Source organism: Heliangelus exortis, chromosome 2 (genome assembly GCF_036169615.1).
Source record: "Heliangelus exortis chromosome 2, bHelExo1.hap1, whole genome shotgun sequence".
In the NCBI taxonomy this organism is placed as follows: Eukaryota; Metazoa; Chordata; class Aves; order Apodiformes; family Trochilidae; genus Heliangelus; species Heliangelus exortis.
Window position 1 is genome coordinate 102,148,630 of NC_092423.1, and position 16,390 is coordinate 102,165,019.

The window sequence follows — 16,390 nt, forward strand, 5'->3', positions numbered from 1 at the left end:
AGGCTGACAAGGTTTCAAAGAGGCCAGAACCACAGGTTCAGAGATACCTAGCCTGGAGATCTGCTCGTCTAGATGCCACAATTCACAGGGACTGGGACAAGCAAGTAGGTCCTCTTAAAGCATGGTTTTGTGTTTAGGAGGCAAAGCAAGTTTCAGTATGTGCTTGGGGCAGTAAAATCCAGACAGCTCCTCCTTGTGAGTGCTACAAACCTAACCAAGGCAGACAGAAGGACTGAGATTTAAAAAAAAAAAATTTTGAATGCCCAGCTCCCTGTAAAATTAATGTGAGTTGCATATCCAAATCCATGAGACAGCTTTGAATTCTGTCAGTGCAAACACACTGGAAAACACAAAGAAGTAAACAACTTAGATTTCATTTAATAGTAATAACATATTTTAATCCCTTCAAATCTATCATTACTATTCTTGCTGCTTCACTTCCTGTGGACATGGTAGTAGTTATTCTTTAGGATGGAATCTGAATTACTGATCTCCCAATAAAAGCCATGTAAATGAGGCACAGAATACACAGGATGTGCTGTAGCAGTCTGGCTGTAACTACTGAGACAGATGCTCACCAGCAACACTGTCAGAGAAATGGAAGCAGTTTGAGTTTTCCCTGTTTCTTGGCACTTGGTTTGACCTGGTACCACCAGGAGTCCTAAGTATGTCAAAACTGGGAATGCCTATGAAGTATCCTGGGTTTTTTTTCTCTCACACACATTTTTTCCTCTCATTTCTCATTTTCTCGTTTAATTTTTAGAAACTAATTTCATACTGAAGTACATCAAATTAATCTAGAAAAAATGTATTAGAAGTTATCAGTTTAAAGATAAGAAAAAGAGTAGCTTGTTTGACAAAAAACTTTTGCCTCATCTGGGTCAATTAACTGCTTAGCTAGGAAGCTGAGAAACCGATATTTTTTCTTTTTTTTGTGGAAAAAGATATACTTACAGCAAAGAATGTTTAATTATAAACAACAAAGAATAGCAAAGAACAGGAACATCTGAGTGTGTATGAATTACCCAGAGATCTGGCTTTTAAATTTGTATAACTCTCTTATGGTTCAGGTCGTAGAATAACATGCAAGCTTTGAGAAGATCTAGACCTTGAACAGAAAAGACTGCCATGTCAATTCTGTCCCTTTGGCCCAGAGCTTTATTCCGTTCAAAAGTTTAAAAAAATGGTGCCATACCATAGCACTTTGGGAACCATTTAGCAACTGCAGATGTACTCAGTGACTCAGAAGCAAATGCATTATACTCCAGCAAAACAAATGGGGAATGTGTATTTTTCAGTGATACCCAGATTAAGTTTACAGACCGAGTGAAGACCGGTGTCACCGGGGAGCAGATCTGGCTGCAGATCAATGAGCCGACTCCCCAGGACAAAGGAAAATACACAATGGATCTCTTTGATGGTAACACAGGACACAAAAAGACAGTGGATCTTTCTGGACAAGGTAGGCCATTCCCTCTGATAACATCAGCTGCATGTGGGCATTGGTACATAAAGCAGGAGCATCCTCAGCAGGATCTTGCTATAGACCTGGCAGCATTTCTGGGGACAGTGCAATTCGTCTTCCCAAACCAATGCTCTCGGGTCATAAATTATGAAAGTCTTCTTCCTGTTCCAAATACCCACTTACAGCTTGTCTACTGAGACATCAGCTCAGTTTCTGAGCTATCTTACAAACCCCCTTGTGTTGCTGGCATTGATTGGAAATTTTAAATACAAGTTGTAGCACTGAATGCTTTCTGTATCTCTCGCTTTCAAGTTATATTTGGGGGAGGAAGTGAGAGACAAGTTTGCTCTTTTACTTTCCTACTGTGTTTCTTTGATGGGTATAATTCAGCTCCTTATTCTTCAAAGATGTCAAGACCTTTCATCAGCACAATGAAGGACTTTTAGAGGATCTGATAAAATTATTTGGATTGACTGTTGGAAGACCACTCAGATCCTACAAAGCAGACTAATTGCTGCTGAATTGCCAAGTTTCCATCCCCTGCCTTTCTCATCCCTAAAGCTTCACTTTGAGTCTGAAAGATCAGCATAAGGGAAATAACCTTATAATCATCTCCATGTTGCTTCTTCTGTACTCTATCCCCACTTCCTGAGAAAAGAGAGAGGTTGATCTACTCCTGATGGTAGCTTAGCCTGAATTTATGAAGAAGACAGCAGTCTGCTGTCTATTTTTTCTGCTGATCTTGAGGTTTTTGTTTGTTTGTTTGTTTGTTTGTTTTTTCCCTGGCCATTAGTATGATGCTTCAAAGCAGATGTGAAAAACACTTTGGGGAAAAAATGATCTCTTGTATTCCATAATCCAGTCATCTCCCAAGTGGGGAGTGTGCAAGCTGATCTACAGGGGTGCAGGAAGAAAATATGACAACTTCAGTAGTACATCTACATGACTAATAAATAAATAAATAAACATATATTGGGGGTGCGTGCTTAAAAGTTTTTTACTTGTAGGACTGCATGATAAAAAAATTTGGGAGACCACTGCTACAAGTTGTGTATTGTGGGTTTCTTCCTGTTTTGTGAGACAATTTCAGCCTGTTGCGCTCCTGCTATCTCTTTGTCTAAAAGACTGACTTTTAGAAGGAAAAAAAAAAGTGTGTTTATGCATTCATATCTATATACATAGCAGCTGCCATATACAAGAGGACCTTTATTAGTTGAATCATTCAGCATTTTAAGACTTATACAATATGCACATATCTATACATTAATATTTCTTTAATAATCTCTGCATTTTATAATGTGATAATTTATCTCTCAACCTAACTTTAAAATCAACTTTTCTCTTTACAAAGCGTTTGATGAAGCCTTTGCTGAGTTCCAGAGATTAAAGTAAGTATTATGCCATCTAAATACAGTCATGGCAGCCATAAAATAATACAAGTTTTTGTTTGCTTTGTACTGGAGCTAAATATATCCTGTGCAACAAATCCTAGTCTTACAGAAGTCTGTAGGAGTTTTGCATGTGACTTCGTTGGTGCAATTCTTATGTAACAGTTAGGTAACAAAAAGCAAGCAGTATTGCCAAATGCTGGCAGATCTTCCGTAACAAATTAAAGGCAATTAAAAAGACAAGCTATTTTTCAACCACTCTAAGTAAACCTTAACTGAAATTTGACTTTCTTTTTGCTTTTTTCAACTTCAGGCAAGCTGCGATTGCAGAGAAAAGTAAGTCACCCTTCTTTGACTATGGTTGCAATAAACCCTTTACAAAGGTTTTCTTTCTCTCCACGAAGGTTGTGAGTTGGGAGAAAGAGGGCATGTATACAAGTGTGTGTGCATGTGCTCATCCTAAGATTAATTTGTCTTTATAGCAAGGGGAAGCAAGGAGAGTGACCTTTTAGTGATTTAACCCTGGTCTGCATTGCAGCTAATACCACTTTAGTTACTGGTTATGTTGATTTTTCCAGTCTAACCTCCAGTTCTCTTCTCTAAAAAATTATCTTTATTGATGAGCTATGTTATGCATGTTCTCTGCACACAAATCACTTTGTTTTCAAAAATGGAGGAAATAACCTGGATAGTTTTGAACCATCTAAAATGTCAAATGGCTCTTCATTGCTCACAGAGATTGGTAAGAAAGCAACAGTGGCTTAAAGATTAATCCCTGAAACTCCTGCTACTTTTGCATGTTTGTCAATTACAACAGGGCAATTAAAGCAGCAGTATGTAAGAATTACTTAAGGAATAAGTCATTAGAATTCAACTTGATTTTTTGTGCTCAATATTCTCCCTATTTACAGAAAAATGCATGGGGAAAATGTAACACATCAAAAAATTCTCCCACTGCAGATAAATTTCGGGTCCATAAAGAAATGAGAGCAGAACTGGCATTTGAAACGTTTTGGAGAAAAAATGTGTATGTACACTCCAAATAGAGTGGGGCCTGGATATGTAGAGAGACCTCAGTGAGTCCCAGCAGAAACATATGAAGGGCTGGTAATAGTCCTGCCTTGGTCATATAATTTCTAACCCTTGACCATTCCTAAGGGGCTGACATGTTGACACAACACAGTCCCATTCCTGGTCTCATAGGGTTGTTATCTCTGTGCTCCAGAGCACATCTTTCACAGAATATATCAGAGGGGAACATACTGTACAGTCATTTCCTTCCTCTGCCAGGCTCCACCAAGATGTATAATGAACAAAATTCATATTCCAGAATAAGTGCATGAAAGCCTGCATGTGATCAGCTTATTTGTATTTGTTTATGATTCCCATGGGACTCTGAGCTTACAACTAGACCAGATAGTGATCTCATTTACACCCAGATACTTAGAAAGCACTGGAATTTCTCTGCTGTCCCTGAGACTGAGGTCTTTGTATTTGGATTAAAACCTAATCTCACTACTTTACTAGGTGACATTAATTTCCTTTTGGATACACAATGTTTTTAGTTTATGACAATAAAAGTTTACAGTACTAGATCTCAAAAATTCGTATTTTCTTTTGTGCACTCAGAAGTAGCACTGAATTGATGGCAAAATCTTCAAGACACAGCACATGTACTTCAATTCCCTCTGTATGTGATTTATATCAGCTTTTAACACGTTTTGCTGTCAACTCACTGTTTTTTAAAATCCAAATGGTTTCAGTGCTGAATGATTCTCTGCTAGCACAGATATCAGAGGCAAGTTGTACATAAACAAGAGGAAAGAACTAGAGGGGAAACAGAATCTGGGACATGGTTGATTTTGAGACTCTAAAGAAAATGACGCTTCCTTATTTCCAGATCGTGCACGGGTACTCGGAGGCTTGCCAGATGTTGTCACCATCCAGGAGGGCAAGGTACAGTAAAATAACTGAAGCTTTACACAACAGCTTGAATGCCTTTCAATGATAGGAAAACATTTACTTTTTTGTTTGGTTTTTTTTTTTTTTTTTTCAAAAAAATGCCATCTTTAAAATCTGCTACATTATTTATTCATTCTGTACATAATTCAACGCTCCTCCACAGATGGGTTTCTGTATTCAGGGCAGTGTCTTTCTTAGATAAAAGTGAGATGACAATGTGAGCTGAGACTAAGACTCCTTATATAACCAGCTCTTTAAAAATTCATGCACAGGTCTCACAGTAAGATTTTTTAAATAATAGGGCATCAGGGAAGTTTAATTCCTTTATTACAAGATAACTGTCTTCTGCAGTTAACTTCATTGCAACGTGGAAAGATAATCATACCTGTCAAGGCTGTCTTTTAAATGATGTAAAAGGAGTAAACCACATTAACTCAATCCTCATTGAAACAAAAGTAGAAACTTCTCTCTATTTTGTCAAAGTAAATCAGAAGAAAGCCAAAAGAAGTCACTAGTGTTACAAAGGACTATATTAGCAGAGTTTAACTGAAAGATCATTATAAGGCTCTCCCAAAGGAACACGGCTACATCAGTGCTTGAGCACAGAAAGATGACCCAGAAAGTCAGTTCTGAATCTCACAGACTTTTCCCACCACATTGCTTCTACAAGTTGCTGCTTAATAGTTCTGAGACCAAGAAGTGCCTGTTCTTCACTTCCTTCTGGTCTGCCGTTAGCCAGTTGCTCTTTCCATCATATCAAAACAATGAAATAGGGCACGTGAATGTCATTGAAAAACCTGTAACATGACAACTCCCATAAGGCAGCTTCCTGATATTTCTGGCTTTATTTATCTGGCAGTAGGTCAGCTGAGTTAAATGTCTTTGATTATAAGTAAGCAGAAGCGCTAAGAACCTAAAACTGTGGTCTGAATCACTTTACAATGCGAGTTATAACATAGCCAACAGATAGTGTTCTGCAGGACTTCTGGGAAAATTAAGAATTCAGGCATTATAAAATGAGGTAACATTTCATTAAACATTACATTAAAGGACTTAGCAATTTGGGAAATGCTGCAAAGTAAGAAGTACTTATAGGAGCATCCTAACTGTAGGTAGAAGACACAAAGAAACAGAATGAATTTGTAGGTTCTCAGCTAGTAGTTCTTGTCCTTCAGGATGAGGTTCTCATTCTGCTTTGGCAGGGGATAAATTTGTGTGGTTAACAGTTTTAAGCTTTCTGACAAAAGAGGGTCGATATGAAGTTGAGTATGAGCTCAATACAACATAATGTGTAGAATTTATAGAGAGGGAGTTCATAAAACATGAATTGCAAAATCTTACCCGGACACACATTGTCCTTGATAGTAAGGGCATTTGTAATGTTTGAGTAAGTGACTGAAAAATTCACAGAAGTCCAGACAAATATCCTTGACCTTATGTTTCTGGATTCAGTGGATGATAATTTTGGGAAATGGAGCAGGACAGAGAGTGATCAGGGAAAACAGAGCCTGTTTGGGTGGTGTTGGCTCATCTCTGTTGTTTGCATATACGCTGGAGAGAGGGGAATGCACTTCTCTGTTGTGTAATTCATGCAAATTGCACAACCATCAAGGACTTTGAAAATCAGTAAATGAGATAGCAGAGGACTGGCAACTGCAGGCTTTGATTCTGAAAGCAAGCAGAGCCATAACTATAGAGTAATATGAGCAGATTGGTGTTCCTAGATGAAACTTTCAAGCATATGTGTATCTCAGACTTAACGCTATGACTGTGATGCTACTTACTGGCTTTTCTTGTGAGCTGAAGGGGATGTGTGAGAATGAATGCACCAGTGCTTACCTGGTGCTAATCAGTGTTACAGATGGTCTAAGAGGCTTCTACTGATAGACAGAAATGCTTTTCAGCAGTGTGATATAATCAGAAAAGCCTAAGTGTCAGTTCTTATTAAGGAGGAATTTGACCTGACAGAGAATACCAGCATAAATTTTGTGTACAGATGGCCAAATTAACCTAAGTGGCTGTTTCAGTGAAGGCCTGTAAGTGAGTAGGAGGGTTTTATTTTTAAAAGGAGAGTCCTGGGATTCTGACCTAGAAACATCCTTCTTGCATCTTGTTGCATCTTGCTGCCCACCAACTCTGCCTTCTGCCCTTCTGCCAGGGGTAGGTGCCCTCACAGGTAGGCTGAAAGAAGGGAGCAGGTTCCCACGACTGAACTGCGTCAGCTCACTCACTGCATCTCAGCCCAAATCACTGAATGCAAATGAGTTTGTGCTAATATGCAAGAGGAACAGCAGTACTTGAAATCCAGTGACTCACTTCCCTCTGCCACCCGTACTGCCCTGCTCATGAGAATCTGCTGGGAAAGGCAGAAAGGGGAGAGGGGGCCACCGGCTCCCAAATGATCAGAGCCAGACAACTATTGGGAAAGGGGAGATATCCTAAAAGGGAAAGGTGCCTCTTCCCCTCAGGAGGACAGGACATGCTTTTATACCAGGATAAGAACTTCAGGTTGAATACAGCATTGTAATCAGGGTTTTCTGTGAGCAAAGATATGCATTAGCTTATGAACATATGAGCAAAAAAAAGACCTCCTGCCCCAAAAAACAGAAAACCTGAAACAGATCGGTGCAGCCACAGAGGGTGGTCACTTCTCCTTAGCTCAGACTCCACAGTTATGGAATTACCTTCCAGAAAACCAAAGATATCACTATCTATGCAGTGAATGATAATATACATCTCTGCACACTAGCAGCTGGAAAATAAACAAAAGTTGGGAAGATAAAGAGGAACACATGTCAAAACAGGAACTAGTGATGCAAGGTTAAGCAAAATATAGCTATTTAAAGGAATTATTTATTTAAAGTTTAAAAAAAAAAAAAAGAAACAAGCTGCTGCTTGAATCTTTTTGAGTTAAAGAGTAGAGACACCACTTCCAATATCTGATGTTTGAATGCTGCTACTCACAGAGCTGTCTGGACATGGACCTCAGCTCATTAGCACCGTGTAACAGCAGCTGGGGCTGCTCAGTGGGGATCTCTTTCTTGTCTTCTGGAGAACTTGAAGACAATAAAGAAACACCAAGCACCTGAAGGGACCCATATGCAGCACCTGCCTGAGGGCACTGCCTGAACGGTTCCGTTCCCAGCCAGGCTGGGCTGACCTGGGCTGAGCTGACCCCATTCAGGCCCAGTGGGCTGACCTGTGCCATGCTCTGCAGTTCCACCCTGCACCATGCTGGGCCCAGGTGGGCTGTGCCTAGCTGGGCCTACCCTGACCAAGTCAAGTCAGGCTGGGCCAGCTGAGCCACAAAAGCCCGAGGCCAGGCAGCCAGGCCAGGCTGGGCCAGGTTGAGCTGAGCCGTGCTGTGCTGAGCGGAACCGAGCCAGAGCCATGCCCTGCTAAGCTGGGCCAGGCTGGATCATTTCTGCCTTCTGGGTGTCTGTCTTCTATCTCATCTTCCACCATCACACTACCACATAAGCAGCACAGAGATGAGGGGAAGGTAGCTGTTAAATACATTTTTCACAGTAGATTTTTATCGTGACAGCTCACAAAGCCAACAATGTGAGTACTATTAGGTGGTCTCTACTTTTAACTTATTTTTATCAAGAGCTTTTAAAAAGAAAGAGAAGAAAAACTTGATTGCAGTCAAATGGAAACTTGTCCATTTCTCATGTATCACTTAGCCCATTCCTAGTGAATGACTGAAGACCATTTTCTCCGCAGTAAAAATTCATCAATTTCCATGTTAAAAAAAGTCTAATTTTAATAACTTCTTAAGCTCAGACCAATGTATTATTTAACACTTAGACATAAATAGATTCCTTCCTAAATAAAGGTCCAGAGAAAGGCCTATGAACATTTTTCACATTTGACTCTCTATGTGACATTCATTTTTGCAAATTCCTTTGAAAAGATTCCCATGGCATTGTGGCTGGAGGAAGGAGTCATTTCCATGTATTGGTATCTCTCAAATATGAATTTCTCAGCTGACAACAAAAAAACAGGAGGCCTGAGCATTGTGTGCACAATAGACTCACCAGCCCAGAGACAGCATCCAGCTGCCAGTGATCTCACCAACAACATTATCTCTCTGATAAAGAAGATACTTCCTTCAGTATGGCACTTAGAAACATTACTAACATCAAAGGAAAATACTTATATGAACACAAAAGAAAAAGTAAAGCCTGTATTTATTTCAGTTAAAAATAGTTTTATAGAAATGCATAAAACAATTCAAGGAAAAGCTGCCAGGACATAATTTAAAAAGATCCTAAATTAAAAAAAATATTCCAGGGACATTTTGTTCCTAGTTATTTAAAAAGGCAGACACACTTTCTTTACTTCTGTGGCAAATGTATAGTGAGCTTATCATGAACAAATACATTTGGCAGCTCCTTAAATTCTCATTTAAGGTCAAAAAAAAAACCCCAAAGCAGATAATATCTACTTTTGCATTATATAATATGCATGGGGAAAGTTACAAATTATCTGAGAGTAGAAATGAAGGTCCATAAAATATTAAAAAGTTTTAATGGAGCTTTTGAATTAACTGAGTTCTGTCTTTTCCTTTATGACACAGAAGACTCTGACAAAAATTATTGATTACTGATGATGATATGCATCCTTTTACTAAAAGTAGGAACCTAAACAGTGGATTGTAACATTTGGAAAGTCAGGCATTAAAAAACACACCAAGTATTTACTTTCACCTCTAATTCCTTTTATATTTTTCTCTGTAGGCACTTAATCTTTCTTGCACTGTCTGGGGAGATCCTACTCCAGAGGTCTCATGGCTGAAGAATGAAAAGTCATTTGTATCAGATGCTAATTGTATCCTGAAATTTGAAGCTGGAAAAAATGTCAGCTTTAGCATTTCTAATGTGTCCACACATGACTCTGGGAAATACAGCCTTGTGGTGAAGAACAAGTATGGCACAGAGACCAGCGATGTCACCGTAAGTGTGTACATCCCTGAGGAAGAGAGACAGTCTGAACAAGAGAATACAAAAGAAGATAAGAAAACAAGAGCTTGAATTTAAGACTAGGAAGCAGAAGTGTTGGGGGGGGGGGAAGACTTTGGATGATAGGCTGACATAATCTCTGTGTGTAAATGGCTTTCTGCTTTAGCAGGTAGCCTTGGATTTTTCCGTTCATTTCACTTTCGCTTCTAATACATTTAATTTTGCCAGGGAAAACAGGGCCTTTCCTAAATATTTTATTAATGCCAGCTTCACACAACCTAGTTGTAGCATCTTCAGCCAGGCTAAATGTGTGCTGGCTATAAACATAGGTCTGCCACTTGACCCTTTTCCTGGAGTGCTTGACCTGACAAAAAAATGGAAACGGTGAAAAATTGTTTCAGTGGAGGCAACTGATGAGGTAGATGGAAACACAAAGAATAATCAAGGTGTTTTTTGAGCAGCAGTTCAAATTTTTCCACCTTTGGTAAAGTAGCATAGATGGAATGTGTTAGAGAATTAAATAATGGAGAAATTAGTACTGTTTTTTGTCTACGTTGAGGCTTCTTTGTATTGCTGTGTTAATTTAGAGAGGCCTCAGTATGGGTGTCACTTACATCCATAAATACTGCTTAATCTGCCCAACTGGGGTAAAAGTACTGTAACATAAATGAAAATCAGGCTTTGGAGGCCAGAATACTAATGTGTGTGTGTGTGTGTCTGCAAAACTGTATGAACTTTCTCTTCTGTGTTCACAAATAAACTAAATTCACTTCTTTCCTTCTATCACCGGCTTGTTTCACTGTGTCTTGTTTTACTAGTCACACTTCTGGTAGCTGTGCACAGTATCTTAATGGTTTTACCACTGTAATTACCTTTAGCTTTCCTTTAGATCTCTATTAATCCTCACTTTACTGTTCATGACAAAACCCCCCGTGGCATTGCTTCACACCTTTCTGTCCAGACCTTCACTGCTTCACATCTCAACTCAAGAAGATGTATTTGCAAGTTCAGGCACAGGAGTGGTCTCACATGATTCAGTGGACCTGCTCATGACTTTGATTTAAGGGTGTTGGGTAAGTATTTTGTTAGGCTGAGACCTCAGTTGATTTCACCAAATTTAACACTGGAGATCAGAAGTAACTTTTTTGTTTGGTTGGTTTTCGTGAAGATCTTTTAACACTACAAAAAGAATCTTCACTGGAACATAGGAAAAATTGTGGGGTTTTTGCAGATAAAATGTTTCAGACACAAAACATTTGTCCAGATCTTTTAACACACTTATGTAGATTAAAACTTCCATGCCAGCTATTTTTACAACAATTGCACTGATGATTATTATTAGCTGAGGAAGAGCAACAGAATGTCCATCCTCCTGGGTTTATATATGATATACATGGGGGATACAATATATATCATATATATATTTATGATCAGAAGCAGTTACCAGCCTAGTTGCTAATTAGGAGAGAAACATCCTGTAATAATAATTTTCTTCATTACTGGTCTCACAACAGCACAATTCTTCACATCAAAATCTAAAGAACTAACGTATGTATTTTCAGTATAAGCATGATCTGCATGCACCTTCCACATACATTGTTTTTAGCCACTGTAAATGCAGAAATAGTGTTGGTTCCCAGCCACTCACTTTGCTGCAGTACTGGATGTCTGTGAGGATGCTCCTTTAAAATGCTGTAGAGTTAATGTTCACTTAAGCCCTTGTCATCTCATGGTTACTGTCAGCTAATTTTAAAGGCAAGGTGGAAGCATGAGGGAATTTTTAGTGACTCAGGTAACAATAGATTTAACAGTTACCAAGGGTGAAAGTGGTGATTTTTGCAAATTTTTGATAGCTTTTGTTTGGTTTTATTGTTCAGTTTTTACAACAGGATGATGATTATGAACTTAATCATAAAAAAATAATAATCCAGACTTAGATCAGATTTACAACCTACCAAAACACATTAGCATGTGCTTACCTTTATGCATGAACAGTTCCAAGGAACATGTTAAGTTTATCTGGTATAAACATTTTTTCTTCCAAAATAATTTCATATCAGAGTGATTTTAAAGATGAAATTATGTAAAATTAATGTGTTTTCAGCATTTCACACAAACAGTGCATGTGTTCATGTAAGCCCTTTCTAAAATAGTTGCAACTCAGGTATCAAACTAGATGACATTATTGCATATTTTAAAGTTTAAGTGTCTAAATTATATTAATGAGTCTGTACCGTTAAAAAAAGTTCAGATTTCTTAGTCTCAACAGCTATCAGAGAGTTTAAGTTTTAAATTTCAAAATATAACAATGAGAATATCTACAATTAGAGATACACTGAGCTTTCTGAGTTTAAAGGACTGATATAAAATTATTTTATAATTTCTCTTAATATGATGTGAAACCAATTCAAGGATGATAGACAGGCTACTCCATTTTGGTCCCAGGACATAAACCTCCAACCCCCAGAGTGCAAGCAAGATTATGACTTGCTCTTCACAGTACCAAATAACTGATGTTTACTACTCAGCATCAGCATACTTTTAATTGCATTTTAGCAGCAGTTTATTTCTACTACTTTATCTACAAAAATGTCCCCCTGCCTCCCTCCTTTTGGCAGAACTGCAAGGAAATACAGGTGGGCCATCTCCTAGACAACAGACTGGATTCTACTTCTCTTTGCTTCAGAAGATGCATTGTGTCTGTGAAAGTTAGAGCAATAGCTGCTTCTAAACCTCTTGCTGCCAGGGATTCAGATGTGGTGTTTTCAAAGTGCATTTGTGATTCAGCCCCATTTTTCGTTTGTGCATTTTGTGTTCTTGCTTTGCTTCAGGTGCTTGTGATGCCTGTGTCAGGACAGACTGACACAGTCCAAGGCCATGATGAAAAAAACATGACTGTATCTAAAAAGAAAAGAAATATGACAGCAAGCAAACAGAAGGAAGGAGAAAAGAAAGGTAAGAGCCCTTTCACCTTTATGGTCTTCTACTCCAATGAAAAATTTGTTAAACATTATGCAGTTAATAGTCTGTGCCAATCAGTATTTCTGGAGTTTACAATCTGTATGCTCATAACCAACAATGAATGGATTGCCAGGTTAAGCCTCAGTGAAAGAGATTTAAATCAACACTTTTAAATCACCCTTCCACAGGGCTGAGAGTTCTCACATTGGCTCATGAAATGTTTTTAAGTCATAAAAAATACTTTCAAACTTCAGAATGCAAAGGAAAGCCTTCCTAGGCATGCATATATACCCAGATGATGTCTTTTTTCAAATTCTGTGTCATTTCAGCAGCTTGATGTTTGACACAATACCGAAAAAATAGGCCTTGCAAATTAAGGAACCCTAAATGCTAAAGTGTTTTAGAAAACCCTGGTCAAATAGGGATCAAAAACCCTGATCAAATCTGAGATTGCTAAATTATTCTCTCTTATTTATATGTCCATATTGAATGGTTAAAGTTGGAATTATAAGTGACCAGTTTTGTTCAATTTAGAGAAAAGCTGGAAGATGAAAAGCTCTCTGGTGATTGAACATTCTTGTATATTACAGATTTTTTACTGTTCTTTTAGACCCTTATTATATAATTGCTACTTAGACGCTGATTTATTCTTCACAATTACAACTCCCTCATGTTGAGCATTTTATCTCCAAATAAGGCTTAAACGCCAACATTATCAAAACATCTGTTTTTCATATTTTTGCCTAAGTATTTTAATTCTGTATACAGGGTGTATACATGTTAAATCATAGCTGACAGGACATTTCATGCTCTTATTCTGCTCCCCTTTCTGCTCCTAAGGCAAGCACAGATCTTTAACTGCATTTCTGTCCTCTCTGGCCTTACTGAGTAAGCCAGACATTTCTGCACAGTCCATCCATCATGGGATGACTTACGTGAGAAACAATAAATATTCTGCAGGCTCTACCCCTTAATCTTTTTAATTAGAGGCCATAAAGACTCAGGCTTGCTTTTGGCTCCAAACTGCAGTAATGTTATTTGTGATACTGAATCTCTTTATATGGGTATGGGAAGAGGAAAACAACATGGTAAGGTCATAAGCAGTGTGAAAGCAAAATCTTACTCTAAATACCTCTGCATTGCTGAACATAAGGGAAATTTTATTACTTCTCCTAAATCAGATTTTATTAAGCCACAAGTAGAAGAAATTATTGCTACAGAAGAGACACCTGATCCAAATGAAATCCCCCCTGTGGAAACAGAAAAGGACACACAGAGCAACCAGCAAGCAGCAAAGACCGATGGAAAGGCAGCAGTAGCAGAAAAGGCTCCTCAGCCTGCAGGAAGTTTGGATAAGCAGGGGAAAAAAACATCTGAAAAAAAGCCTTGAGGAAACCTCACTGTTTTTGAATGAAGGACGAGATCTTGTGATCTGCATAAGTTCGAGCAGGGATTTCATGTTGGGTAGACTAGCCATAATATTTCAACACCAAAGTTGGTTAGCGGTTTGTGGTTTGGGTTTTTTTTTAACATTTGTCATGTTCATAACTTGAAATGCATAGATGGGCACTTATGTCTCAGGACCAGATTAGCTGCACTGTAGTAATTTCTAAGCAACTGAATAATGATCCATATACTGACGAGGTGACTTTAATAATGTCCATGATAAACAGAGTTTATTAGAGCAAATTCTGTCCAAACTGGCATATTTGCTACTCTGTAGAAAAATGTTGATATTAGAAAGCTGTAGGCCTCCCAGCTGGAGGCTGACCCTATTCACTTTCTCAAGGAAAAAAGTCCTTTTAACTCCATGTGAATTGTACTCTTCACCAGGACCAATTTGGCTACAGGGGAAGATCTCCAGAAACAGAACCATCTCCTAGGGATACAGGGAGAACAGAAACAGATTTTCTTTTGATTCAAGTTTCTTTCATGCACACTTGTTTCATCAAGTGGCTCAGGATGACATCTGGCCATTTCTTGTCTCATATGACTATTTTTCAGTCCTCTCCATTAATTCCCTCCTGGTCTTGGTGAGGTATAAACCCAGGAAGGTATCAACTACCACACATGCTCATTTCTCTACACCCTTTATGCTATAATGATCATATTCCTGCTTCCAAGACCTGCTAAATCCTCTGTCTTCCTTCCCGTCAATGACACAGCCCAACACTATCCCTTCTTCCCTTCACCAGGATCAGACACACTGATTTTTTATAAAAGAGTAGAGCTTCATAGACCACACAAGTGAGGAATAAATATAATTTAAAGAATCTCTGCTTAAATCATTACTGTGTTAATTCACGTTAATGTACTGAAGATATAAGAAAATATGACTCTTCTATGGAGTGCAGAGTTGAAGATGAAAAACAAACCAATAAAATAAAGGTCAGAATTTATTTTGTCAATAGGAAAGCTAAATTCAACTTTTAAGTGACCGGAAATTATTACATACAGGAAATTAAAATATTTTAAGTACTAGGAAAATTTATAGATTTCATCTTTTAGAAGACTCAAACATTGTTCTTTTCCATGCATTATTGATCAAAGTTCACTGCTGATATTTCTAGGGTGTTAGACCCATGATGACAAATGCAGCCATTCTGGAGAAAAAAAAAGAAAACAGTTTCTAATCCATCCTTATAAAACGGTTGGCATGAAAAAATAAAGAATCTTAAGAGTGTATAAATATGCAACACCTGAGACACTGATACTTTTGTTAGAAAGAAATCCATTTCCTTCCAGCAGAACTCCAACAGGGTTCTATTCAACTTTTTAAAACCAATAGAAAGATTCCTGATGGATAAAATACTAGACAGAGTGCTTGTATGGAGGCAATTAGAGTAATATTTCTGTAAAGAAGGTAAAACCTTTAATAATTTCAACTGCCCATTCTGAATGGCAGAAAGATGCAGGAGGTTCCAGAGAAAAAAATATTCAAATCAAAATAATGACTGCTACACAAAAAAGTGGTATGTGAAACTTAAAATACAGACAGAAGTACAACTAAAATCATCTTCCTACATGTAAGTACTGTTTGACACATAAAACTTGATTCATTTCAGTGTTACATCTTTCCATGGCAGGAGACTTTTAAAATGAGAACCTTAATGCAACTGTTAAAGAAAATAATTACATCACTCTGCCAGAGACCAGCCTTTCAAAATGTTATAAAGCTGCAGGCTGTTTCACACAACTCTTGCTGCCCTTTGCCATGGCAGTTATTTCAACTTGTTCTCTAAAAATCCATCACCTCTTACAGCTCCTTCAGATGGAGCCTATCTCCCATAAACATCAATGACAGTGCCTAAGTTATATTTAGAACAGATTGTACCACTGAGAGCCTGATCCAATTCCTGCAAAATGCCACAGGGGTCTTTTCATTAATTTTAATAGAAAACATGCCAGTTCTCAGAAGAATGTTCTAAAAATGTCCCAAACCATATATTACAAAGCCCACTTTTCTCACCATGAAGCCAATGGCAGATCACTCTTTGATGTCACTATAGCAGAATCAGGTCTTCCCTTTTTGCTGAGAGAAAAATCAGTATTTTCCTGATATTTCAACTAAAACCTACTGGAAATACTCCATAATTTTTAAACAAAAACACACCCGAGTCTGGAGCTGTTGTTTCTTTGGTTTGGTGTTT

At 38.1% G+C, this 16,390-nt stretch overlaps 1 protein-coding gene across 6 annotated transcripts in view; it reads left to right on the forward strand.

The window, feature by feature from the left end:
- The window catches only part of MYOM1 (myomesin 1), a 73,344-nt gene extending 58,915 nt beyond the window's left edge, over positions 1 to 14,429 (forward strand). For 3 of the 6 annotated variants that reach the window (XM_071737250.1, XM_071737253.1, XM_071737254.1), the window contains 7 exons: positions 1,299 to 1,462; positions 2,817 to 2,853; positions 3,167 to 3,189; positions 4,754 to 4,809; positions 9,558 to 9,773; positions 12,611 to 12,734; positions 13,922 to 14,429. In XM_071737250.1, coding sequence (XP_071593351.1) covers positions 1,299 to 1,462; positions 2,817 to 2,853; positions 3,167 to 3,189; positions 4,754 to 4,809; positions 9,558 to 9,773; positions 12,611 to 12,734; positions 13,922 to 14,130 — 829 coding nt within the window. In that variant the 3' untranslated portion in view covers positions 14,131 to 14,429. Of the gene's footprint in view, positions 1 to 1,298; positions 1,463 to 2,816; positions 2,854 to 3,166; positions 3,190 to 4,753; positions 4,810 to 9,557; positions 10,568 to 10,740; positions 12,735 to 13,921 lie in introns of those variants that run through there. The other 3 variants (XM_071737251.1, XM_071737255.1, XM_071737252.1) reach the window with 2 other exon arrangements.
- The last annotated feature ends 1,961 nt before the right edge of the window (positions 14,430 to 16,390 follow it).